Raw genomic sequence first — 25,653 nt, forward strand, 5'->3', positions numbered from 1 at the left:
CCCATGTGTGACTGGCTCCAGCCAGCAGTGATGACCTTGAAGGGGGAGGAAGAGGAGGAGAGAAGGGAACAGAGGAAATAAGTGATTATCAAGCACCTACTCCATGCCAGACACAGAGCTAGTGCGTTCACACATGTTAGGACATCCTGGTAATGCGGCTGCTGAGGTGGGAAATTCTGAGGGCTCAGCCGTGTGCCAGCCACAAGGCAGAGAACAGGCTGCCCAGGTCCGAAGGCCCTCCCCAAGTGTTGCCTTTGTCAAGGAACGTCAAAGGCCAGAGCTTTCCAAGAAACGGCCCCAATATTCTTTCTGTCCGCTTAGAGAACCACACACTGTTGCATAGGTTCCTGCCAGAGGGATTACGGTATTTGCACCAGAACTCTTAATTAACCATTCTTTTTGTGTCTTATCTAAAATGGGTCATTTCCCCCAAAACTACATAGGGTCCTCTTTCCGGAATGCCTAGCAGGTGAGTGACCTGCTCACCTGGAAGGGAAGGTGGATTCATTTCACTCTCAGTCTGAGCCAACTGTAATTAGGAAGGCAAATCTCAGGTGGAACGATTTCATCATGCATCCTAAGGGCCAAAGTCAATGCCTTTCAGACCATCTGCCATTCAGGATTATGCCCTGTACCACCGAGTCCTTCGAGATGCAATCAATGAGTGTTGATCATTTGCTGAAAAATAATCCCATGTTCCTTGTGCGTGTTGTTAACTCTCACATGCCACCCCCTGAAACTCTGCAGTCAGTCCTCCCCCTTCCTCTAGGGCCTCATCAATAGGGGCAGAGCCATCACTTGGCTAAAACCCACCCTTTGAAGTCCTGCAGCGTGATGGTGTCTCCCAGCAGATCTAAGAACTCCTTGAAAGCTGGGCTCTCCTCACTGTTCCCAAACAGCTCCTCCTCCAGGGTCTGAAAGAGAAACAGAATAAGGGGCAGAAGTTCAGAAAAATAAGCCTTCTCGTTGCTGCCAAGAGAAGGAATGTGATTGTCCAGATACCTGGTCCCTTTCTTCCTTTCCCCATCGCCCTCATTTGCCATCCAGTGGCTCTGTCATCCACGGGAGGAAGGACTAATAGAGGCTCACTCAACAGAGCTGGATTTGGGGAGCTGGTTAATGAGGACTTTCTATTTGAACCAAAGCTGCTGCTCAGTTTAAAAAAAAAAAAAAAAGGCAAAACTGAAGCAAAGAATTCTTAGACTTGATACCAAAAACCAATCCAAAAATGAAAAATTAATAGTTGGACTTCTGACAAAGGACTAGTATCTAAAATACATAAAGAACTCTGAAAACGCAATAGTAATCAAAACCACAGTGAGGGACTTCCCTGGCGGTCCAGTGGTTAGGACTCCACGCTTCCAATGCAGGGGGCACGGGTTTGATCCCTGGTTGAGGAACTAAGATACCGTGTGCCACGAGGTGCAGCCAAAAACAAACAAACAGACAAAAAAAAAAAAACCACAATGAGATACCACTCACACCATAATCAAAAAGAATAAGACGTGTCAGTGAGGATGTGGAATCAATAAGACGTGTCAGTGAGGATGTGGAAAAATCAAAACCCGCTTACGTTGCTGGTGGGAATGTAAAATGGTGCCACCTCTTTGGAAAATAACCCGGCAGTTCCTCCAAAAACTAAGCATAGGGCTTCCCTGGGGGCGCAGTGGTTGGGAGTCCGCCTGCCGATGCAGGGGACACGGGTTCGTGCCCCGGTCCGGGAACATCCCACATGCCGCGGAGCGGCTGGGCCCGTGGGCCATGGCCGCTGAGCCCGCGCGTCCGGAGCCTGTGCTCCGCGACAGGAGAGGCCACAACAGTGAGAGGCCCGCGTACCGCAAAAAAAAAAAAAACTAAGCATAGAGGTACCATATGATCCAGCAATTCCACTCCAAAGAATATACTCAAGAGAAATGAAAACAAAAGTCCATACAAAAAACACTTGTACACGAATATTAGTAGCAGCATTATTCATAACAGCCCCAAAGCAGAAACAATCAGAATGTCCATTAACGAACAAATGGATAAACAAAATGTGATATAGCCAAACAATGGAATATAATTCATCCATAAAAAAGAATAAAGTTCTGATTCGTTGCACAACATGAATGAACCTTGAAAACATCACGCTAAGTAAAGGAACTAGACATTGAAGGCCACATATTATGATTCCATTTATATGAAACGTCCAGAACAGGCAAATCCACAGAGACAGAAATAGATTTGTGGCTGACAGGAGCTATAGAGTATGAGGATGATGGGAGTGACTGCTAATGGGAATGGAGTTTCTTTTAAGGGTGGTGAAAATTTTCTGAAGTTAGCGGTGATAGTTGCACACTTCTGTGAACATACTACAAACCACTAAATTGTACACTTTATTGAGATATAAATCACATGCAATTGTGAATTGTATGGTATGTCAGTTACACCTCCATAAAGCTGTTATTTAAAAATTTTAAACTCAACAGTAAAAGAAAATCCAATTAGAAAATGGTCAAAAGACATGAACAGTCATTTCACTCAAGAGGATATGCAAATGGCAAGTAGGATGTTCAATGAGAAAAGATGTTCAATGTCATTAGCTGTTAGAGAAATGCAAATTAAAACCATAATGAGATCTCACTACACATCTATCAGAATAGCTAAAATGAAAAATAGTAACCACACCAAATGGTGGCAAGGCTGTAGAGAAAATGGATCACTCACGCATTGCTGGTAGGAATGTAAAGTGGAGCAACCACGCCAGAAAACAGCGTGGCAGTTTCTTACAAAAATAAACATATAATCACCACACAACCAGGCAACGGCACTCCTAAGTATTTATCCCAGAGAAATGAAAACTTCTGCTCACATAAAAACCTGTATATAAATGTTCACAGTGGCTTTATCCATAATAGCCCCAAACTGCAGACAATCCAGATGTCTATCCCTCAATAGGTGAATGGTTACACAGACTGTGGTACATCTAGGTATACCATGGAACACTACTCAGCAATGAAAAGGAACAAACCATTGATACACTCAGAAACTTGGATGAATCTCGCTGAGTGGAGAAAAGCCAATCCCCAAAGGTTATATATTGTATGATTCCTTTTACACAACATTTTTGAAATGACAAAGTTCTAGAAATTGGAGAACAGATCAGCGGTTGCCAGGGGTTAGGGACTGGAGCCGGGGAAGGGAGCGTGGAGGCAGGAGGGAGGTTAGCATGGTTATAAAAGCATGAGCCACACCAGGATCCTAGTGTTGGTGGAACTCTTCCGTATCTTGACTGTGGAACCCACATGTGTGATAAAATTATATACGATGACTAACAAATGGATAAACAAAATGTGATATATCCATACAATGGAATATAATTCACAGACATGCCACAAATGAGTATGTGTAAAATTGGGGAAATCTGAATAAGATCTGTGGATTGTATCACCATCAGTATCCCAGCTGTGATACTGTACTATCATTTTATAAGACATTACCTTTGGGGGAAACTGCATGAAGGGTACACAAGATCTCTCTGTATTATTTCTTATTAACACAACAGCATGTAAATTTACAAATATCAAAAAATTAAAAGTTTAATCATTTTTTTAAAAATAGAAAGCAAAGCTGAAAACAGTAGCAAGCTCTGCAATCATGACAGGCTTAAAACACTGAGTGGCCCTGCCTGATCAAAAGGTTCTACCCACAGTGGCAGGCTCTGCAAACAGCTGAAGGCTCTGCAAACACCCATAGATGGCAATGAACAGCTGAAGATGACACAAAGACACTCCAGTCTGTGCAATCCCTTTAAGGAGGAAGTCTCCAACAGGTGATTCTTTAACATCTCCTTAATGCCTGCTTTATAAGAAGAAAGAACCGACCTCAGGTTCTAAGCCTTCAATAGGAAACAGAGTCTAGCTAGATTTCAACAACTTAATTTTGTTTTTTTACAGTATTTCTTTTTAGAATTACCTTCATTTCATGCAAGTGATACTAATTTCCCAGTAAGAGTAGTGACATAAAATATCCTTTAAAAATTGAATTTAAGGTGAAAGAAAACTTTAAAGAAAAGTAAGTAGTTAGTGGTATCGGTGCAATAAAAAAAAGTAAGGGTAGGATGACATGATCTTGGATGTGGTTTGTGAACGTCTAAAATTTTTATAAATAAAGTTTTATTGGAACATGGCCAGGCCAATTCACTTAGCATTGTCTACGGCTGCTTTTGAACTGCAAAGGCCGGGTTGAATAGTTGCAACACAAACAGTACGGCCCGTGAAGTCTAAAATATTTACTATCTGGCCCTTTACAGAAAAGGTTTCCCGATGCCTGATCTGTCACATGCCACGAAGGCATCCCAACTCTAGTCCAGCATGCTGTATGCCCCAGGTCATGAAGCTAGGGTTCGGGAGAATAGCTGCTTCTAAGCACATACATCTTCTCCTGAGAAAACAATCCAGCTTATGCTCTGGGGTGTGCACCTCTCTCTAGGAATTACACCCAGCCTGGTATTACCGTCTTTATTTTTATACTGGCCTTGAACGTGACCATGGACTCAAGGGAGATGCTCTTAGTCATTACTGTATCCTCCACAGGCTTAGCAAAGTGCCTGACAAACAGAGAGCTAGATGGGGCTTATTTATATCCTAAAACCAGCATAGGGCTTTCACGCAACCCATGTTCATATATAATCCCCCCAATGTAGGTTTGCAAAAAAACAATCCAAATATTTTAAGAAAAGACTCTTATCTGCCGGGGCGACCCCACCTCGCCTCAGTGGTGTCAGGTACATAAAGAACATACAGACTCCTTCAGACTCCTTCTCCGAGGTGGATGGTTAATGTTCAGTAATTATAACTCTGCTGGAATATTGGACTGTAATCACCTTATGAGATCTGCTTTGGTAAATTTCACAAGCAAAGAACTTTAATTAGTGGGACTGTATGATCAGAGCTGTACAAAATAAAAATGCAGTATGTGAAAATAATTAGAGTGGCTACTTGAATAATTCCCTTAAATTATAAGATTTATCTGTGCTGGTCTTTCAGCTCCACAAGCCTTCATTAATTAGAGTGTTTTTAAGTGAACACATGCCTCTTGTGGTCTAATATCTTCAGACAAGGAAGTCCGCTATCATCCAGCTGAGAAACACACTGTCACGCTAAGAAGATGACACAGATAATATTGAAAGATATTATCGACCTATCTTAGGTCGATAGGTCGACCTATTATCGACCACTCACAGGGTCAAAACTTTTATTCATTCATTCATTCACATAACAAAAAATTGAGTGTATTTATATAAACACCCCATGCTAGGTTCTTGGATGATACAAAGGTGACATAGGTGTGGAACCTTCTTCCATACAACCCAGATGAGGAAATACCGGTGTGTTCAGCAGACCACTTCTCAGGATGCTAATAAAAGTTCATAGTAGGAGGATAGGAAGTTTGTGGTCAAATATGTATGGGAAACACTGAGTTCAACAAAGTTATAAAGAGTTCTCTACTCTGGGGGTTCTTAGAACCTTTAAAATGTTCCCACACAACTGACCACACCCACCCCCGTGGAACTCATCTGTTCACAGAGTACCTCACTGGACTAGTGTCTCATGGAACGCACTTTGAGAAACACCATTCTGGTCGACTGACGCCAAAGAAGCACGTGAGTGCTACAAGAGATAGAGGAGTTCTATGTACTGGTAAAATTTTTAACAACCTCCTCTCCAAAGACAGAAAACAGAAGCCCTGGTGTTTGCCCATTTCCATGGTGTGAATACTTCCATCGTGGCTGATTTCAAGCTACCAGGGTGACATCAATGAACACAGAGCTGGGCAGAGAGCATACAGCTGATGCCAGGACACTACTCAAGTGTGGGGAGCAAAAGCTAGTTCCCAGCCAGGAGAGTGGTGGGCAAGGAGAAAGCAGCCTGTGCTCACGCATTCCCTCCACCCAGTCCGACTTTTCTTGTGACGAACAGCTCATTGTTAAATATAAGCGGAGGGAGCCAGGAAGAATCAGGATTCACTGCATGAAAAGCTGCATTACCATTTAAGGGATCTGCAGGCCTTTTTGAGAGCAGCAGCCCACCTTGAAGATTCTACCACCACCAGTCTAATTCATATATGAAATGTGGTCACTGTGTTCAGAGTATTTAAGAACCTAATGCGGGGCTCCTGTGCTTGGGGGATGGGAAAACAGAAGTCCCCAGGGAGAAACCACAGGATCTAGTGACCAGTATGGATTCGTGATGCTTACCTGCCTGGCTTTTTGATAAATGACGCCAAATTTGAAGGTGTTGTTGACGTCATGCTCATCGTAGGACACGATCATTTGGGAGGCCTGGAAAATGTGGGAAGAAGAAATCAGATTATTAACTTGGAGGCAAAATGAGGAGGCAAGTGGAAGGGGAAGCACCCCTTTTGGTGGAGAACATGCCCCCCTGATATGAAACATCCACACAGGGAGGAAGAGAAAGGGTGAAGTCCAAAGTACACGGTCGAGATGCAACTCCAAAGGTCTCAGCTGTTCCCAGCCCCTGGACTTCCACCAGTGGTGACCAAACCTCTGGATCACCCATTCCATTTCCCTCCAGATATGCCAGCCAAGGCCTGGACACACAGGCAGTCCAGCAGGACGCGGGGAACTGACTTTACCCCAGTGTTCTATCTGGGGAGTAAAAAGTGCAGCCGGGACCCCAAAACCAGTCAGCGAGGATGATGCCGGCTCCAATTCCACCTCTAAGCAGCAGTGTGATTTTGAGCAAGGCACTGCTCCTGCCCAGACGTCAATCCCCTTTATCCATAAAACAAGAGGTCTCTAAGGCAGAACATACGCTAGCTAATTCAATATGCAAAGAAAAAACAAACAAAAAAACCCTGACCACTGGTTCCATCGAATTTTCTATTGTGCTTCAAAGAGTTGGTCAGAAACACTAAGCTCTCATTTTGAATCCACTGCTTTCACCTGTGCAGCTTTGAGTGAGCCACTTAACTTCCCTGGGCCTCAGTCTCCTCATCTGTTTCTTTATTTTTATTATTATTATTATTTTATTTATTTATTTATTTTGCCATGCTGCGCAGCATGCGGGATCTTAGCTCCCTGACCAGGGATCGAACCTGTGCCCCCTGCATCGGAAGCACGGAGTCTTAACCACTGGACCACCAGGGAAGTCCCTCCTCACCTGTTCAATGGAGACGTGTGGCTGTGAAGATTCAGTGAGATCAAGCACATGAAGTGCTAAGCACACAGCAGCTATTACCATCATCATCTATGTAAACCCTCCAGAAATATCAGAGTTGGACCAGCTTGTTAGGAAACACAAGACTTGGGGACTATTGGGATGGTCTCTGCAATAAAAAGGAGGGATTCGACCACATGTTTTGCTACAGGAAGAACAAACCAGGCATGACTTTTTGGCCAGAGTATGTGGCCCATGTCAGGTTGTCACCCCTGACATATCTCTGTGTGGCTCTCAGCTGCCTGAGGAAATGGACACTTCTCAGCTCCCCCTGGAAGAACAGCGCTGCCCGACCCCAAAGGGTGCCCCCCACTCCCGCCTGGGATGAGTCAAAGGCTTGGAGCAGTTGCCCTGCCCGTGAAGAGGCACCCGGTCATGGACACCTTCCAAGGAACATTCTAAACTCTGTGAATTGTAAAAACACACACACATCTCAGCCAGATTAACATCCCAGCCGGACGAAGCAGTCCTTCCAATCTAGAAAACATGAAAATACAGCTGCTGTCCCATTATTACCAGAGCCGGAGGCTTTCCAAGCTATAGAGAAAACTGCAAAAATGAGAGTCATCGGGTTCTCTCAGTGGCTGTGATTTGACAACAAAAATTGCCAAACTTGTAGTTAAGTTAGGGCTTTATGATGCGGTTTTGATGTTTGGTTAAACCTCACAAATTCAGCTTTAATTATAAAGGGGAGGGCAGTCTGAATGATAGAAAATATTCCATGGAGCACAGCATCTTACTGGGAAGCGCCTACAGATGCTCGGCGGGGGGGAAAAGAGGCGTCTGAGAGAAGGGCTCTGGCACATTTCTCTGTGCAGGAGAGGACCCTGCCATTAGCTCAGCCCCCGCATGGGGACAAATAGTGTGTCAAGCCCAATTGTGAAGATATGAGGCTTCATTCCAAGGGGTTCTGGGTATCCCAGCCAGGACAGGACCCCTCTCCCCTCATCAAACGTCTCACCTCCTGGTTCCTGGCTGTCAGAACCGGGACTCGGAATGGACTGAATCAGCGCCAGCCAGCCTGCCCCAGCGAGCCCCAGCCGGCCCACCGCCTGCTTCCACGGCCTCTCCCCAGGCCCCGTGGGCTCTCGAAGCAGCAGCCAGTGCCCTGGGTCTCTTCCTATGGCCTATTTAAAGCGATTCACTGTCCATGGGTGATTAAGTCCTCTCACGGCATAATTGCTCTTGAGCGGGCTTGGGAGTTTGTTTTGTTATTATCGCTCTTCTCCCCACACACCCCGACATCAGAACCGGGGTCAAGTTGAGGCCAAGCCTAAGGAAACTGTTAACAGAGAACCAGCCAAGTTTATTAACTAGGGGGCCGGCGGAAGCTTGTAAGGCCCCAGACCTGTAGTAATGTTGGCAACAGGGAGCCGAGGTCTGTCCTTTTATTTCTTAGTGGGGTTCTGCCTTCTGCCCGCCTCGCCCCCTTCCTGATGGCTGACCAGGTCTGCAGCAGCCCCCCAGCTAGAGGCAGAATCACTCCCCAGCCCAGCACTGGCCTCAGGCAGGTACGACCAGACTGAGAAGCTGCACCACTGCTACCCATCTGCCACCTCCACACAGCTGGGGACCAATTCTAGCGGGCTGGGGACCCAGGCATGGCTGAGGACGGGTTCCCAGCAGATCAGTTTGTGAAGGGGTGGGCAGGGAGAGGGGGAGACATGGAGGTGTATCACGGAGACCCCGCAAAACCCCCCAAGATGCAGAGGACTTCCCACAGAGCCCCAGGCGTGCAAATCCGTGCCAAATGGCAGAGCCCTGAGCAAGGGGAGAGGGGGGAAGGTCCTCACCTTGGGGTACAGGACAGGGTTGAATTTCAGCCCCACTGCGTCGTCACAGAACGCCTAAGCAGGGAGAGAGAAACACACAGCTCAGGGTCCACGTCCACGGAGGGCACTTGCGCTCCTCTGCCCACCAAGAAAAAGAGCGTGAGGCCAAGACCTGCAGGGCTCAGGCGGCCTGGAGTCAGATCCTGGTGCTACCACTGCTCACTCGCATGTGGTCGGGAAAGTCAAGGGACCTTCCTGGGGTTTCCTGCTGAAGTGAGGCCACCGAAGGTATCCGACACAGTTCTGCCTGGCATTCCCACTCCCGGAGTGTGGGTCCAACCCCACCCAGCTGACCATCCTTCCCACCCCACTTTGATCACTCAGTTTCCAAGTTCCCAGGACCCCAGAGAAGTGACATGGGCCCCTCCACCAGCTGATGGCTCCTTACCTGGGGGGGCCCTCCGTCTCAATCAACAGCCCGGTCATCCCTCAACCCAACCGTCCTCGGCTGTGAAGTCGCCCCAGTTGCCCCCTCTCCTCCCTCCTCCTCTATTCTCCAGCCCTGTCTCTCCATTTCTCTTGTCTCCTGAACTAGCTGTGAACTTGGGGGCTTATCCTGTTCCCTGATCAGCCTCAGCAGCGAGGATGAGATGGGCAAGGTGTAGAGGAAAGGGGAGCATCCGCCAACCGCTCCCCCCAACCGCATCCATGCAGTCAAGGGCCCAAGAGGACAATGGCCTCCCCCTCCCCAAGGGCAGAGCCCACCGAGGACGAGCCTCCGCCCCCACCCCAGAGGCCAGACCTGGCCTCAAAGAGGAAGCCACCTCCTCTCAGTGTCCGCTTTTACCTTTGCAATCTGAGGGACGCTGGGCAACTTGCTCAGTCCGGCCAAGGGGATCCGCTCATGTACTGTCTTCACTTTGGACCTGCACACATGGATGAGGATGAGAAAGGGGTGTCCACAGAAATGGAGTCAATGAGGAAGGTGGCTGAGGTCACGCCAGGCCACAAGGCAGGTGCTTCACGTCACCCTGGGTCCGACCTGCCTCATTCCGCCCAACCCAGGCATTGGGCGCTGCACTCAAACTGGAAAATGGAATGCTACTTAGGGACCCCATGGGAAATGGATACTCAAAGAACCTGCCTGGTACAGCTGACTGCAACTGAAATACGGAAAATGCAAATAGCTACCTTCCAGTTCGACATTACTTTTTTGTTTCTTTGTGTGTTTTTTGTGTTCTCCAGAAGAACTGGGCAGAGCTTCTGGACATATTTGGGTCTGACAGGCAATTAAACCTTTATGAAAAGAAAAACTAATATTTGAAAATCTGTATTTACGTAAAATATAGATGAGATGAAAGTTGCTTTATAAAGGGATTCACCATAAGGCTAAGTTTAGCCTGTTCCCCTGATTCATTCAGCACATTATGGAAGTGTTGAATTCTACCGAATGCTTTTCTGCATCTGCTGAGATAATCATATGGTTTTTAATCTGTTAACCTGGTGGATTACATTTCTGTTGAGCTATATTTTCAATCCGCGGGTAAAACTCCTCTTGCTTATGATGTATTCTTTTTTTCATATCCTGCTGAATTTAATTTATTGATTTTTTTTTTTTTTTTTTTTTTTTTTTTTGCGGTACGCAGCCCTCTCACTATTGTGGCCTCTCCCGTTGCGGAGCACAGGCTCCGGACGCGCAGGCTCAGCAGCCATGGCTCACGGGCCCAGCCGCTCCGCGGCATGTGGGATCTTCCCGGACCGGGGCACGAACCCGTGTCCCCTGCATTGACAGGCGGACTCTCAACCACTGCGCCACCAGGGAAGCCCAATTTATTGATATTTTATTTAGAGCTTCATATCTATGTTCAATAGCAACACTGGCCTATTTTATTTTCTTGTACTTCCCTTGCCAGGTTTTGATATCCAGCTGTTACTCCAGCCTCGTAAAATGGCTGGTGAGCGTCTCATCTTTTGAAATAGTTTGTATACCATAGGAATTTTCTGTCCCTTAAAGGTTTGCTAAAATTTGTCTGAGATTTCACAGACAAATCTCTGGGCCTGCTATTCTTCGTTGGGAGGATATCTGTGGCTATCAATTCGGTTCTTTTTTTTTTTTTTTGGCTGCTTTCGATCTTCGTTGCTGCGTAGTCTTTCTTTAGCCGTGGCGAGCGGGGGGCGGGGAGGCACCCTTCTTGCAGTGCGCGGGCTTCTCACTGCGGTGGCTTCACTTGTTGCAGAGCACAGGCTCTAGGCACGTGGGCTCAGTAGTTGTGGCGCACAGGCTTAGTTGCTCCGCGGCATGTGGGATCTTCCTGGACCAGGGCTCGAACCCGTGTGCCCTGCATTGGCAGGTGGATTCTTAACCATTGCACCACCAGGGAAGTCCCCCAATTCGGTTCTTTAATGGTGAACGTTGAGGTTTTCTACTCCTTATTGAGTCACTTTTTGGAATTTATGGGTTTTTTCTATAAAATTATCCATCAAATGCATTGATACAAAGTTGTTTTTGGTATTCTCTTAAGACTTCATTTCTATTTGCAGTCGTGTCCCTTGCTTCATTGTGGAAATAGTATCTGTTTGTATCTTTTCTCTGTTTTCCTTAGTCAGCCCTTGCTGGGGGTTTAGTTTATTAATCTTTTCAAAGAGATAGCTTCTGGTTTTGTCTATGACCTCTATTCTTTATTTATTTTTGCTTTCTACTTCACTAGCTTATTCTTGTCTTTTTTATTTCTTTCCTTCTATTTTCTTTAGGTTTTTTTTTTTCTACTATTCTTTTCCTAACATCCTGACCTGCATGCTTACACACTGAATCTTTCTTCTTTTTTACAAATGCACATAAAACTATACATCTCTCCCTAAGTACCACTTTAATTGCATCCCACACATAGATAGGTAGTATTTTCATTGTTCTAAATATTTTGTCAGTTTTCTGCGATTTCCCCTTCAGCACCTGAGTTACTTTCAAGGGTTTTCTTTATTTTTTTAACTTTCCAAATATATGAGTTTTATCTTTCAGTATTTTCATTGTTGATTTCTAGTTTAATTTTTGTATATTCAGGGAACATACCCTCTATATTAATTATTTGAAGTTTGCTGACTTGATATGTGGACTTTTTTTTCATGTTCCATCCGAGCTTGAAAAAGAATGTATCTTTTTCTCTTTTGTTGAGTTCAAGAATGTATGTTACAAGATCAAATTTGTTAACTGTGCTGTTCAAATCTTCTATATCCTCACAATTTTTTGTCTGCTTGGCCCATTGGCATCTGAGAGATGTTACTGAAATCTCCCACTATGAGGATTTGTCTGCTTCTTATATTCCTATCAGTTTTTGCCTTTTTAAATTCAAGACTATGTTACTAAATACAAGTTCATGACTGTTAGATCTTCCAGGTGGACCGTTCTTTTGATCATCATGTAGGCTGAGGCCTCTGAGGGGTCCAGTAAAGGGCATCCTTCTCTGCCCAAGTTATGAACAAATACAGAAAAGAGAAATTAAAAGTAATTTGGGAATTAAAATAACTCCTTGGGCACTGATAAAGGTGAAGAGGAAGCACATGAGCTTACTGTGAAGGTGCAGTGGGTCTTCTGACTACACCCCAGAGTTAGCCACACCCACAGGCAGTGCTGGGCAGGGGCAAGCCTCCTCTCGTGGGGTCTGCTCAGGTGGGACTTACAGTACAGGGAGCAGGGGGAATGCCCTGAGGGCAGCTAGCTCCAAGAGGGAAAGGGAAAAGAACCCAGCTATACACATCAAGTTCTTACTCCCAAATTTAGCCTTGTATCAAGGGGGTGAAGAGAGCCAGGGGTGCCACACAGAAGTGTTCCCTTCACAGAGCAAGAAAATCAGGAGTAGGGAAGGATTCCCAAGTTACAAAGGAGTGTTCCTTTTATCCCTACTAACACTTTTTCCCTAAAAACTCTATTTTGTCTATTGCTCACCAGCTTTCTTGGTTAGTATTTCTCCAGCATATCTCTTCTTATTTCTTTATTTTAAATCTTTCCATTTTTCTTTAGACATGTCTCTTATTAAGCAGAGTATAGCTGCATTTTTAGTTCAATCTGATAGCCTGATATTTTCATAGGTTAATTTATACTTGTGATTACTAATGTACTTAGAATTACTTTTTCTCATTTTGTGTTTTTAATAACCCTGTGTTTTCTTTTTACAGAAGTTTCTGTAACTTCTAATACACGTATTTATATTTTTCCAACAAACTCTAAACTTACTTGCTATCTCTCTCCTGAGGAAGGAGGGGACACAATAGCTACTGAACTCTTCCCTCCCACTGTCCCTCCTACATTTGTTTATAAATTTAATTCAAGAATGCTTTTTTTTAAAAAAAAAAAACTTCCTTTCTCCAGTCAGTAATTAAACTCATCAACATAGTTTACCTATTTCTTCTCACTTTTTAGTTGCATCTTTCCTTTTGGTTTCTCTTTTCTTCTAGCTGAAGTACATCCTTTAGTAATTCTTTCAGGGAGAGTCTGTAACTGATATATTCCCTTCATTTTTTTAAATATCTGGAACAGCTGTCTACCACCACTTTAAAGATATTGTCCCATTGTCCCATGGCTGATAAGAAGTCTGCTCTCAGCCTAGCTGTCATTCACAAATAATCTGTCTTTATCCTTAAGTATCTTTAAAATTTCCTATTTATCTTTGAAGTTCTAAGGAAATCTGTTCCTTACAAGTTTCAAATAACTACCTACAAACCATCTAGATCTAGAAACTTTCTTTTTTTTTTTAGATCTAGAAACTTTTAGAGAGATCATTCTTTGAGAACTTTTTCAATTTATTCCATTATTATTATTGAGCCGGTCAGGTTTTTTCACCTCGTGTTAAATTTAGTAATGCATACTTTCCCAGAAAGGCATCTGCTTCAAATAAAATTTTCAATTTAATAGCATTGGTTGAACATAATATCTATTTTTTTAACATAATATCTATTAATGTCTATTGTTAAATTGTTTGATCTTCTTTACATCTGTGGTTATATGCCTTCTTAATGCCTAATTTCGTGTATTTTTATTTTCTCTTTTTATCTGTATTTGACTAGCTGAATAGTTACCTATTTTGTTGTTATTTTGTTCCCTCAACAGAAGTTTATCTTTTTCTAGGCTATAAATAAATCTGTAGTTTAGATTTACTTATCAAATCTCATGAGGTTTTTTATTTCTAATTTATTTCTTTCAACTTTAATCTTTGTTAATTCCTTCCTCTTACTTTAGGTAATAATATTGATAATAATAGCAGCTACCATTCTTGAGTAGCTACAATGTATCAGGTTCTGACACAAAATATGCATTCAATAATTTTAAGGTGGATACTACCATCACCGTTTCACAGATAAACTGAGGCACAGACAGGTTACTAACAACTTACAAATATGATTCTTTCTTTTTGAATAAGGAACTTTTAAAGGCAATTAATTTTCTTCTAAGTATAGCTTTTGACACAACCCATAAGCTTTTAGATGTAATATTTTAAATGTCATTATTTTATAAATATTCTATAACTTCAGCTTTGATTTCCTCTTTGGCCCAACAGTTATTTAGGAAAGTGTTGAGATAACCTACTTCTAAGTGGTTAAGTGAGTTTTTTAAACATTACTGTTATTAATTTGTAGTTTTACTGTCAAATTGTAAGCAAATATATCCAGCAAAGTGTCTGATTTTTAAAATTTATTTAGATTTACTCTGTGGCTCAAAACTCTGGTTCCTAAATCTACTGCTATCAAGAATGATCTGCAAGATTTTTAAAAATAGAAATTTGGGCTAACAATCCTTTTTTTATAAAAAAAGGAGCAAAGCTTATGAACAGACAGTTCACAGAAAATAAACACATGTGATCCTTAAATATATGAAGAGATGCCCAACATAATTCAATTAAATTATTATGAATTTAAACCATATTAAAATACCATTTTCAACTATCAGATTGGCAAAAATCCAAGTTCAAATTTATACAGCTCCTACCGAAGGCAATCTGGCAAATCTATTAAAATACATGTGCATTTATGTTTTGACCCAGCTATTTTACTTCTAAGAAATTATTTTAGTCCATACAAATTAACATTTGTACAAGGTTATTCATTGCAGCATTATTTGTGATACTGAAAGACTGACAATGGCCATTAATAGGGGATCTATTAAATAAATTATTTCACGTTCAGGTGATAGAATACTATGCAGCAGTAAAAGGAATTAAGAAACTCTTTATGTACTAATATGGAAAGAACTCTAGATATATTGTTAACAGATGCAAGTTACAGAACACTAGGTTCTACAGAATGCTAGGGAAATGAGGAAATGGGAAGATATAGTTATTCATGTCTTTACCTTACATATTTATATTCAAATATATATATATGTATGTTATATATGTATATATAACACATATATATGTGTATATTATACATGTTATATATAATTGTTATATATATAATTGTTATAATTGTTATATATAACATATATACATATGTTATATATAATTGTTATATATAATTGTTATATATATACATATATATATGTTATATATAATTGTTATATATATATAATTATATAACAATATATAATTGTTATATATATATAAATGTTATATATAATTGTTATATAACAGAAATAACAATTTGTTATTTTTTTAAATGGTTGGAGCCTAGAAGTCTAGGTTTTGTTTTAAAGCCCTATCTACCTTATGATCAATTTGTGTAAATATTCCATAGACAGTTGAAAAGAAGCAGAGATCTCCATGAGAGGATCAAAGTTTGATAGCCAAGTATAGGTACAGATACATATAAAGATACATATATACAATTGACATAAATAATATTAATGAGATTATCCATACCCTCTCATTCCCTACCCTAGTTGATGTCAAGTGGTAAGAAGTATGTTAAAATCTACCACTACAATTGTATTCTGCCAATTTCTCCATATTTTAATCACTATATATATGTGTGTGTGTGTGTATATATATATATATATATATATATACACACACATATATTGTTAAAATATATACTATTAACAACAAAAATGTTCATAAGATATCTTTGCTGTGGATTTTATCTTTCACAAATAGACAATGGCCCTCTTTGTCACACTGATTGCTTTGCCTTAAATTCTGTTTTTCCATATTAATATTGCCCACTCTGCTTTCTTTTCGGATTGGATTGTTATAACTTTTTCTCAACACTTTTCTTTTTAAATATACAGTTACTTTCTTTAATAAAATTAATTGATTGATTTTTTTTTCCCTTTGGAGAGATGCCCCAAACTGAGAATCTTTTCTGTGTAATAGTGGAATTTAACTAATTTATATTTATTATACATCATCTATGTACTCAGACTTATTTCCATTATTATATTTATTTATTTATGATTCCTCTATTTTCTCTCTTTTTCTATAATGGGTACGTTTTCTTTGTCATTGATTTTGTCTGATATTTGGTGAGTCTTTTTTTTTTTTTTGCGGTACGTGGGCCTCTCACTGCTGTGTCTCTCCCGTTGCAGAGCACAGGCTCCGGAGGCGCAGGCTCAGCGGCCATGGCTCACGGGCCCAGCCGCTCCGCGGCATGTGGGATCTTCCCGGACCGGGGCACAAACCCGTGTCCCCTGCATCAGCAGGCGGACTCTCAATCCCTGTGCCATCAGGGGAGCCCTGGTGAGTCATTTTGATCTTCAGATTTAAGTCTTCAATCAGCTTAAGAACATCCATTATCCACATGTTAATTCCTGTTCACTATCCTCCACATTCATTATAATTTTGCTTATCATTTTATAGTTGTTGTGTTTACCTTTGAATTATGTGAGAGCTTCTTAAGCTTATTCTCAATATTATTAACTGGGTTTTCCACAAAGTAGATTCTGCTCTTTACTGTTTGTAATATCATTTAGAATTCTTCTTGGCCATTTTTAGTTTTTTTATATTATTTCCTTAATTTAACCAGCACGTTCTTCATATCATTCTATTGCCTTATTTAATCTTTTGTCTTTAAAACAGTTTATTTTTTTTCTAGAAGTCTGCCGAAAACACAAAGTTAACAGATATCTAAATTTTACTTGGCTTTTTATAACAAATCCTTTTCAAAGCTTGGTTATTTCCCTACCTTCTAAATGCTAGGTTATACTTTTTTAGATGCAGAATCTTTTCTTTCACCAAACTATGAGGGGTTTTTTTTCCCCTCTCCTTCTTCTTTTTATATCCAAACTTGAAAATGGAGACATCTACTCAGGCTTGTTATTTATCTCCAACCTGTTAGTAGATTCTCCTTGGCAACTCTCATGGCACACACAGATGCTGTTAGAATACTCTCCTCAGATTTTAGGCTAGAGAGCTGGTTGTTATAAGACATCAATTAAATAATCCAGAAGCCCACAGGGAATGAGGAAGAAGCTGGGACAGGAGTCACTGCCAGCAGAGGAATTTCATCTCTGCATAATTTCTTCTTTGTGCCTGGTAAAGTTACTAGGCTGTGGGACCAATTTTTTTATGTCTGGTTTTCAATTTGGCCATTACTCTGGGTACACGATGTGATTATCCAACTTCCTAGCTGGTGAATGGCTTCTCTCTGCCACCCCACTCACTGGATTTCTGTTTGGGAGAGCCACATTTGAGCTTGGGCTCCCCAGGGCACTGATTTCAAATGCTATTGACCCCAAACAACAAAAGTGTTTCCACGTAGAAAGACCCCTGACTGTTCCAGGGCTCACCCTTACTTCTAAACAGCATAGAATTGTCCCCAAATCTCCAATTTCATATATTCCCACACTGCATTGCTTTCTAAGGAAGAAGCAACGGGGTGCAACTCTCAATATCACCTACATTACAGTCCTAACTACCCCACAGATGACAAAAAAAAAAAATCATCAAAGTACGTTGCGTGCTGGGCATCTTTCTCTTATTTTTAGTTCAGGTGCAGCATTTCAGATAGGCTATATACTAGAAAAAGAGGGTTAGATCCTTGTGTTCAGTTATCTTCTTACTCAGAAATTCTACCCAACCTGGGTCTTATTTTTATTAAGAAAGGAAGTAATTTTCTTTACAGAGGTTCACCTAGCTCGAAATCCTATTAGGAGATGGGGATCCAGGTATTACTCCCTCAGAAAACTGGCTCTAGCGATTTAATGGACTCTTCCTTGCCTTGCAAACATCATTTCTAGCCAGGTGAACCTCAGCAAAGAAAATTGCTTCCTTTCTTAATAAAGAGCAAACCAAAATTGGATGAGTGCTGACAACTTCCTTGTACCAGCCCCCCCATCTCACCTCTCCTATAGCAAGGCTATGTGTCCCTGTCCATCCCAAATTTATCTCAAAATCTGGGCAGAAAAAAAAAATGTTATTGCTCTTTTCCAAATACCTTCAAGGAGTTCCAATTCGATTCACAAATATGGACTGGGAGCGTGACAGGCTCATGGCTAAACACCAGCACTGGTCTTCCTGGCTTCTCCACCAGCCCACCAGGGACAGAGATAAATAAGACAGACTCTGTGCTCCCACAGCGCCCTGTGTAAATCACTAAAATAATACCTGCGCCACATATCCTCCGTGTTCCTCTCCACTAGACCATAAGCCTACAGAGAACACAGACCATCCCTCTGTCATTATTGCAAAGGAGGTTCTACAAAACACGTTAGTCACACCAAACAGAAACCAGTTCCAGTTCCTGCCCTTGAGGAGGTCATATTCCAGAGAGAGGTCCCCAGCTTAGCTGTGAATCGGTGCTCCCGTTGTGACCACGACTCCGTCTCGGGTGCACACAGATGTTTTGGGATCTATTTTCCCTGGCTGCACACCGTAGGTAGTATTCTGGCAAACCCTCTCCCGGGACAGGTTGGAGTTGCATCTCAGCAGGATAAGCCATCTTCCTCAGAGTCCCAGTTCCCACAAGAGAGGCAGGTTGGGGTGACCTTGAACCAGACACCACTCTGACTCCCGCGATCGGCCCCAGGCATAAACACCTGGTCTCCCTGCCTGGCAACTCAGACGTAGCCCCAAGGTTCCAGCCAGGTCTGTTTCCCCAGCACACCCAGAGCAGACTGGTCAGACTGGTATTTCTGGGTCCTGGCCACTAGAGGCGTGGCCTCTAACAGTGCAGAAGCCCCACCTGAGAATGATCCGAAGGTACTCAATACCATCCGTCTCCTCACACTTGATGGACAAGAGCAAGTTCCCCAGACTGCTGCCGGTACAGTAGAAGTTTAGATGATCCTAGAGACAGAAATCAGGTGTTAGCGGGGAGGAGGGGACCTTCCGGACATGTTCCCCCAAATCACCTCCTTCACCAGGAGTCAGAAGCCCCATAGCAATGAGGAAGAGAAAGATGCTACTGCTGTGGCTGCTACTGGTGATGATGGGGGGAGGGGGGAGGAGGGGAAGAAGGAGAAGGGTCACAGTGAGAGGCCCAACTGAGTCCCAGGATGTGCCAGGCACTGGGCTGAGGGCCTAAGAGCCCTTATCTCCTTTAATCCTGACTACAACTTTATGCAGGAGGAAACATCATCATCCCCATTTCACAGATGGGTAAACCAAGTTCAGAGTTGTTAACTGTCCAGGGTCACACAACTAATAGTGAAAGATCCAGGGTTCAAACTCACACCTGTCTTGACCAAAGCCCAAGTTCTTCACCACAAGATATCGAGTCCACTTCCTTGCTTCCAGGGGCAACGCCTGCCAATTCAGACTATTTGTGGGAATAAAGCCAGGAAGTTCACTGGCACCGCCACCCAAGGGGAGCCAGGAGGTCCTCTGGACAGTGGGTCTCCTCCTGGCCCAGGGAGCCCATACCAGACAGGCCATATCAGGATGCGGCCCTCGAATCTGCACTTTAACACGTTCCCCAGGGGGTTCTGACGCAGCTCCTAAGACTGCAAAGCTGCCTTAGGCCGGAGATTTCCGGAATCTACCTTCGGGACTTCCAGAACCTGCCAAGTCTAATGGGCAGAATATATTTAAAGAAATGTAACTTTGTCACTTTTAAGCCATCAGAGGCTCACAGCACGTCATCCAGTACAAGTACTCAGGGGGACCTGCTTGAATGAGGACACGAGAGACTTGTACCATTTTGACAGAAACAGACTTCCAAGGTGTGAGAATGTATTTGTCCCTTCCACCCTCCTCCACCCCCAAACACTACCCATTCCATCACCTCCTAAGATATTTGTTGGGGGTGATTCCCCACCCAGACTCATCACACCAAGAGCCTTCCTAACTTCTGCACACCCTCTGTCTGCCCCATCCCTGCCCAGGAGCACAGCCAGTCAGACCTCTCCAATGAGGACACAGGCAGGCAGCAAGGACAGGGAGGGCGACTTCGAAGAGGAGAGACAGAGATAAAGGGGCAACTGGAGAGGAATGCTGGGTTCCTGGGGCCCTCCCCCTCCAGCAGCTATTTTTGCCCCCGGGCCCCCTGGGCCTCACCTTCCCCAGGAAGTGCCTGCGGTAGGCCCTGGCTTCACCCTTGCACTCGAGCTTGTAGCCAAACGTGCTGGGGCTGAGGTTGTCCTCTTCCTCCTCCTCACAGATGCTGCTGCCCAGGGAGGTCGGCGTGCTCACGTTCTCAGGGTCCTCAATCCAATAGCCCCCAAACTGGGGCAGGACGATCATGGGGTATGGGCCTCCCTTCTCCACCACCTAGAGGCAGAGGGAGGGTCTTGCACTGCAGCCTGCCCTGGGTCTGCAGGAGGTGGGGAGAGGTGCCGGTAGGGGTGCCCTCCAACTTCTGAACGGCTCCAAGGAGGGCATCCCGTCTTTGAGGCCAAACGCAGCAACATGAACCCCTCCCCTAAGCCCTACAATGTCTCCAGCTTCACCAACCCTGTAGTTTCAGAGGTGCAAAGCTTGGATGGGTACCCCCAATTTAAATATGGAAAAGCTGAGGTCACAAAGGGAAAGGTGGCAAAAGGCCTCAAGCCCTCAAGTACCAGGGCCAGGGTTCTCTCCCACGTGGGGTGGGGCAGGGACCATCAACATCATCACCGTCAGCTCCCCCGCTCCCCCCGCCCTGCCGGCAAAGACAGGACCCAGAGCTGCCGTGCAGCCAGGGGGGTTCCTACCTCGTCAATGCTGGGGTACGGAATGTAGTCGTCCTGCAAGACAAACCAGACAATGTCACCATTAGTCCCGGCAATGCCCAAAAAGTTTGATCACTGTTTCCATTCCCCTCTCCACTCCTTACTCCAGAGGGGGTGAGGAATAGGCTGGGGAGCATCAGTGGGAAGAACACCAGACAGAACAGCCTAGAGGCAGCTCTGGGATGTGGCTTGAGTTCTTCCCCAAACCGACAGAACCTGAGTGCAAACCCTGCCAGCTGAAGATGCAGTACGCAGAGCGCGGAGTCCCACACTCCTGTGACCCAGCTTCTCACCCTAGGATGCTGTAACAGGAAGATGACCTCTGGTCCCACCTAGCCCCCTCCAGGAAAGGGGGTTAACCTCTAAGTGATGAGCTGCTTGCCTGGGCCTTGGCAATGGAAGCTGAAGCTGAGAGCTGACGCCTCCGGAGTCTGGAGCATAGAGCCTGACACCCCTACGTGCTGCACGCGGTCCGTTTGCAGGAGCAGGTGCAGAGATGCCAAGCTGAGCCACAAGCCTTGTCTCACCAAGGCCTCCGCCCCAGCACACCCTGAAGCTGCCCCAAAGGCGTCAAGCCAGGGCCCCCCTTGCTGCCCACTGTGTACCGGTCAACACTGTGTGACTGTGTAGGAGTTAGACAGTGTAAGAGAGCAGACCCCAGCATACCAGCTCTGTCCCCTGCCTGTCACCCGCCCAGCCCACCTTGTTCTTCTGGGGTCCCGGCTTCTGCTCTTCAAGCTTGATCCCCTGCAGAAACAAGGAGAAGAGGATCCATGGAAAAGCAAAGGTCACAGAAGACAGGCCAAACAGAGGAGTCTATCAGGAGCAGCTGCTTAGCTGGGGGTTAGTCACAATAGCAGCAGCAGCTGGCCTGTGCTGGCCCCTTACACACTCAGGCCTCATGGCAGCCTCCGGCAAGGCAGCAGCGCAGGGGGTTAAGAGCGCGGACTCGAGCCAGATCACCAGGATTCAAATCCCAACACTGCCGCTGATGACCTGATGACCATGGGCAAGTCACAAAACCTCTCTGTGGCTCGGTGTTCCCATCTGTAAAATGGGAACGAAAACGTCGCCTACGCTTGTGGTGAAGATTAAATGCTGAGAGTGTGTTAAGCCCTTGGAAGACTGATCGCTATATAGTAAAACTACGGGTAGACAGCATTTTCATCTTGGTGCTTAAATATCTCCACCAGGCTCTCTCAAAGCCAGTAGGCGAGGGGTGAGGATGGGAACCTGCATCTTCGGGTGTCATCGATGCCCACATGTTGGACCTCATGCCACACCAGCTCCACCCCTCCCTGGTGGGAAGGTCCAAGGGTGACAGGCAGGCCACCTGGTCCTCGTTCTGCCGCTGTCGTACTATCCACGACCCTTGACAAAGTTGAGGCTCTTGCAGCCTCCGTGGCTTCATCTGCAAAATGAGGATTCTAACACCCATCCTCCCGCCTCATAGATGCATTACTGCAAGGGACAGGCACCATGACTGGGCCTGGATTAAAGGGGATCATCTGCAGTTATCTGGAAAATGCTCTTCCGGGGAGCAGGGCCCGGTCCTATAGTCACGTTCTGAATTAACTAGGTTTTGAGGGAGGGGGGCACATGGTGTTCCCAAGATTGTTTGAATAAATCCAATGAGGGTGTGAGACGCTGGGACACACGGGGACACACTAGGAGAAACAGGTCCCCTCTAGAGAGAAGAGTGTCCAGAAGCGGCCGCTGCCTGATCATCATAATACGCATCAGGATCTTGGCCTTCCACGGCGCTCCCTCTGTTGTCTCCTTTGAAGCCCTCAGCACCCATTTACCAACGAGGAAACTGAGGCCCAGGGAGTAGGTTGCTGGCCTAACGTCACACAGCTTGCGCGTGACAGCACCTGGATTTGAAGCTGGACTGTGTGTCTACAAGTGTGTCTACAAGTGCGTGGTCCTATCCCACAGCTCTCAGAGCCCAAGACTCCTGCTCACTGGGTGGATTCAGACTTGGGCTTCTCCAGACTCGGCTGGGCTGAGTCACCTGCGGCGTTGTTCAAGAGGGCTTGGGGGGCCCCCTCCCGCTGGACAGGTGCTCCTTTCCACACACAGGGATAAAAAACACCTGAGTGGCCAGCAGACCCTGTCCAGGGAGGCAAACTGGGAGGATGGGGATGGGGGTGATGTCAGGAGTTTGTTTTGTTTGTCCTGCACTAGTCATCCCTGCCTGGGAACAGCCCCTGGGCAGGACAGCAAACCTCCTCCTGTGCCTTCCCCCACGACAGAGCCACCACGCAGCACTGGGCCGTCTCTGGGTGTCATCCTTTGCAACAGGTATTATGATTATGCCCCCCTCCCCCATCCCCAGCCATGAAGACACTGAGGCTCAGAGAGGTACAGTGACTTGACCAAGGACACTCAGCTAGAACGTGAACCTAGGACCAAAGGGATCCAAAGCTTGTGCACTCGGCCCCTGTTGCTTCACAGGGATTGTGCCCTTCTTCAAATCCCTAGACTCTCGGGCCGGGAGGTCAGGAGTCCTGGATCTTAGTTGCAGCTCTTCACAACTCTCAAGAGTGCCCTGCATGCTTCGCTGCTCTGAGGCTCAGTCTTCACGCCCGCAGCGTGAGAGAGCGCGCCCACACTCAAGGACAGACTCCAGCCACACTTCATAGAAGCCGCTTCCCATGTGAGTTTCATACGGGCAGAGGAGTTGGAAACTGTGGCCCCTAGGGGGCTGGGACCCAGTGGGCACGTGGTAGAGGCCCAAGCACTGGGAAGTCCGGTTTCAGCCACCAGCAATCTCAACTGAGATGAAATTGGCCCACCGCCCAAGGGTGTCAGCCGCCTGCCGTGGAGACACACGGGAAGCAACCAGACCCCTGGCACTTCCCTGGCGGTCCAGTGGTTAAGACTCCACGCTTTCACTGCAGAGGGCGCGGGTTCAATCCCTGGTCGGGGAACTGAGATCCCACATAGCATAGCATAGCGCGGCTAAAAAAAAAAAAAAGACCCCTGTCCTTGCCAGGCTCCCAATCTAGTTGAGAGGACAACCCAGCAGCCTCGAAACACGAGGACCGTGAGGCCGGTTAAGTGGGGCTGGAGTCTGTGCTCAGAGAAGCCCTTTGTTGGGGAGGCCGGGGGCCCCGGCTAGCGGTGAGGGGTGAGTGGATCGTGGGAGCAACCAGAGAGAAGGCAGGGTGAGCCGCAAACTCCCCGCCAGCTTGCCAGAGTGCGGGGATTCCGTGGCTCGAGGTGAAGGTCCCAGCTTTACTGAGCACCTATTACACACTGCCTCCCATCACTCACTGTCAAGGCCGGTGCCCTCCCTGTTTCCGCAACTTGACTGTACGTTCCCTAAACGCACATAAATCAGTTTGTAGTCCACACACTGCTGGGCACAGAGCAGGATTTTAATAACTTGCTCGTGATAATGACACAACCACTAATAATAGTTTTCCCTCAAACAGTCCCTCCCCCTCCCCCCTTAGGGAGACCTGGCTTTCCCAGGAGGACCACGCTTGCTGGTAGCAGCTGCCTTCTCAGCATCTCCACCTGCATCTCAGGCCTGTTGTGGGCACGCTCTCTGCCTCTCCTCCTAGACCTTCCATCACTACCGGATCCTCCTTCCTGGAGCCTGCAGCAGCTACTTAGGGTAAAGAGCACCATAATATAGTGGCTAAGCCTTGAAGCTATGTACTAGCCCCGAGCCCTTAAATGTTTTATTTAATATCTCTGTGCCTCAGTTTTCTCACCTGTGAAATGGGGATAATAATAATATGCCTACTTCCTGTGGGCTTTGTCAGGAAGACATGAGATAACGCCTGTCAATCTCTGAGCCCGAGAAGTGCTTGAAATACGTGGGCTATTACCAGCATCTTCTTCCCATCTACATTTATGAAGCCTTCTGGACCTCCCCCCATATTCCCTAGGGCGGTGGTTCTCATTTGTGAGCTCTGACCCCTTGGTGAGGGGTGATTATAAAGGACCCCCAACACTGAACACTGATTTTTGTGCAATGCCTACAAAGTCTTTACATATTTCTCATTTCATCCCAACAACCACGTGAGTGGGTATTTTACATGTAAGCGGGCGTTCTTATTTATAGAAGCTGTGATATTGTGATTTATAATAAGAAATATATATTTGGTCTTCATGCAATTTGAGGCACAGAGCTCCTAAAACGCTTGGAATTTCCTAGGTGATAAGAGCAATGGGGGCATCTTTTGTTATAGCATTTGGACTTTTGTCCTTGGTTCCTAAAACAGCTCCAGAGCCATAAAGGTGAAAGGAGTGTCTTGTTATAAGTTTATGTTAATGAGGTAACTTTTGGGAAGCCCCTAAGGATGGAGGCTTGTTGCCAGGGGAACCAACCCCAATTAGAGGGTTGGAACTTGAAGCCCCACCCCCAACCTCCAGAGAGGAGAGAGGGGCTGGAGATTCAATCAATCACCAATAGCCAATGATTTAATCAATCATGCCCATGTAAAGAAGCCTCCACAAAACCCCAAAAGGACAGGGTTTTGGGAACTTCCTGGTTGGTGAACACATGCTGTGCCCAAAGAAGGCAGAGAAGCTTGCACCCCTTCCCACATACCTTGCCCTAGGCCGTTCTTCC

General features: G+C 45.3%; 1 protein-coding gene across 1 annotated transcript in view; it reads right to left on the reverse strand.

The window, feature by feature from the left end:
* RAP1GAP2 (RAP1 GTPase activating protein 2) overlaps nucleotides 1-25,653 on the reverse strand; it is a 213,028-nt gene that overhangs the window by 29,831 nt on the left and 157,544 nt on the right. Inside the window, exons 6-13 of the mRNA XM_079903638.1 lie at nucleotides 21,768-21,812; nucleotides 21,048-21,080; nucleotides 20,413-20,625; nucleotides 19,100-19,203; nucleotides 9,840-9,918; nucleotides 9,014-9,067; nucleotides 6,239-6,322; nucleotides 814-914 (exon numbers count right to left, since the gene is read on the reverse strand). Coding sequence (XP_079759764.1) covers nucleotides 814-914; nucleotides 6,239-6,322; nucleotides 9,014-9,067; nucleotides 9,840-9,918; nucleotides 19,100-19,203; nucleotides 20,413-20,625; nucleotides 21,048-21,080; nucleotides 21,768-21,812 — 713 coding nt within the window. The remainder of the gene's footprint in view (nucleotides 1-813; nucleotides 915-6,238; nucleotides 6,323-9,013; nucleotides 9,068-9,839; nucleotides 9,919-19,099; nucleotides 19,204-20,412; nucleotides 20,626-21,047; nucleotides 21,081-21,767; nucleotides 21,813-25,653) is intronic.

The sequence above is a fragment of the Stenella coeruleoalba genome, assembly GCF_951394435.1.
Source record: "Stenella coeruleoalba genome assembly, chromosome: 19".
Lineage (NCBI taxonomy): Eukaryota > Metazoa > Chordata > Mammalia > Artiodactyla > Delphinidae > Stenella > Stenella coeruleoalba.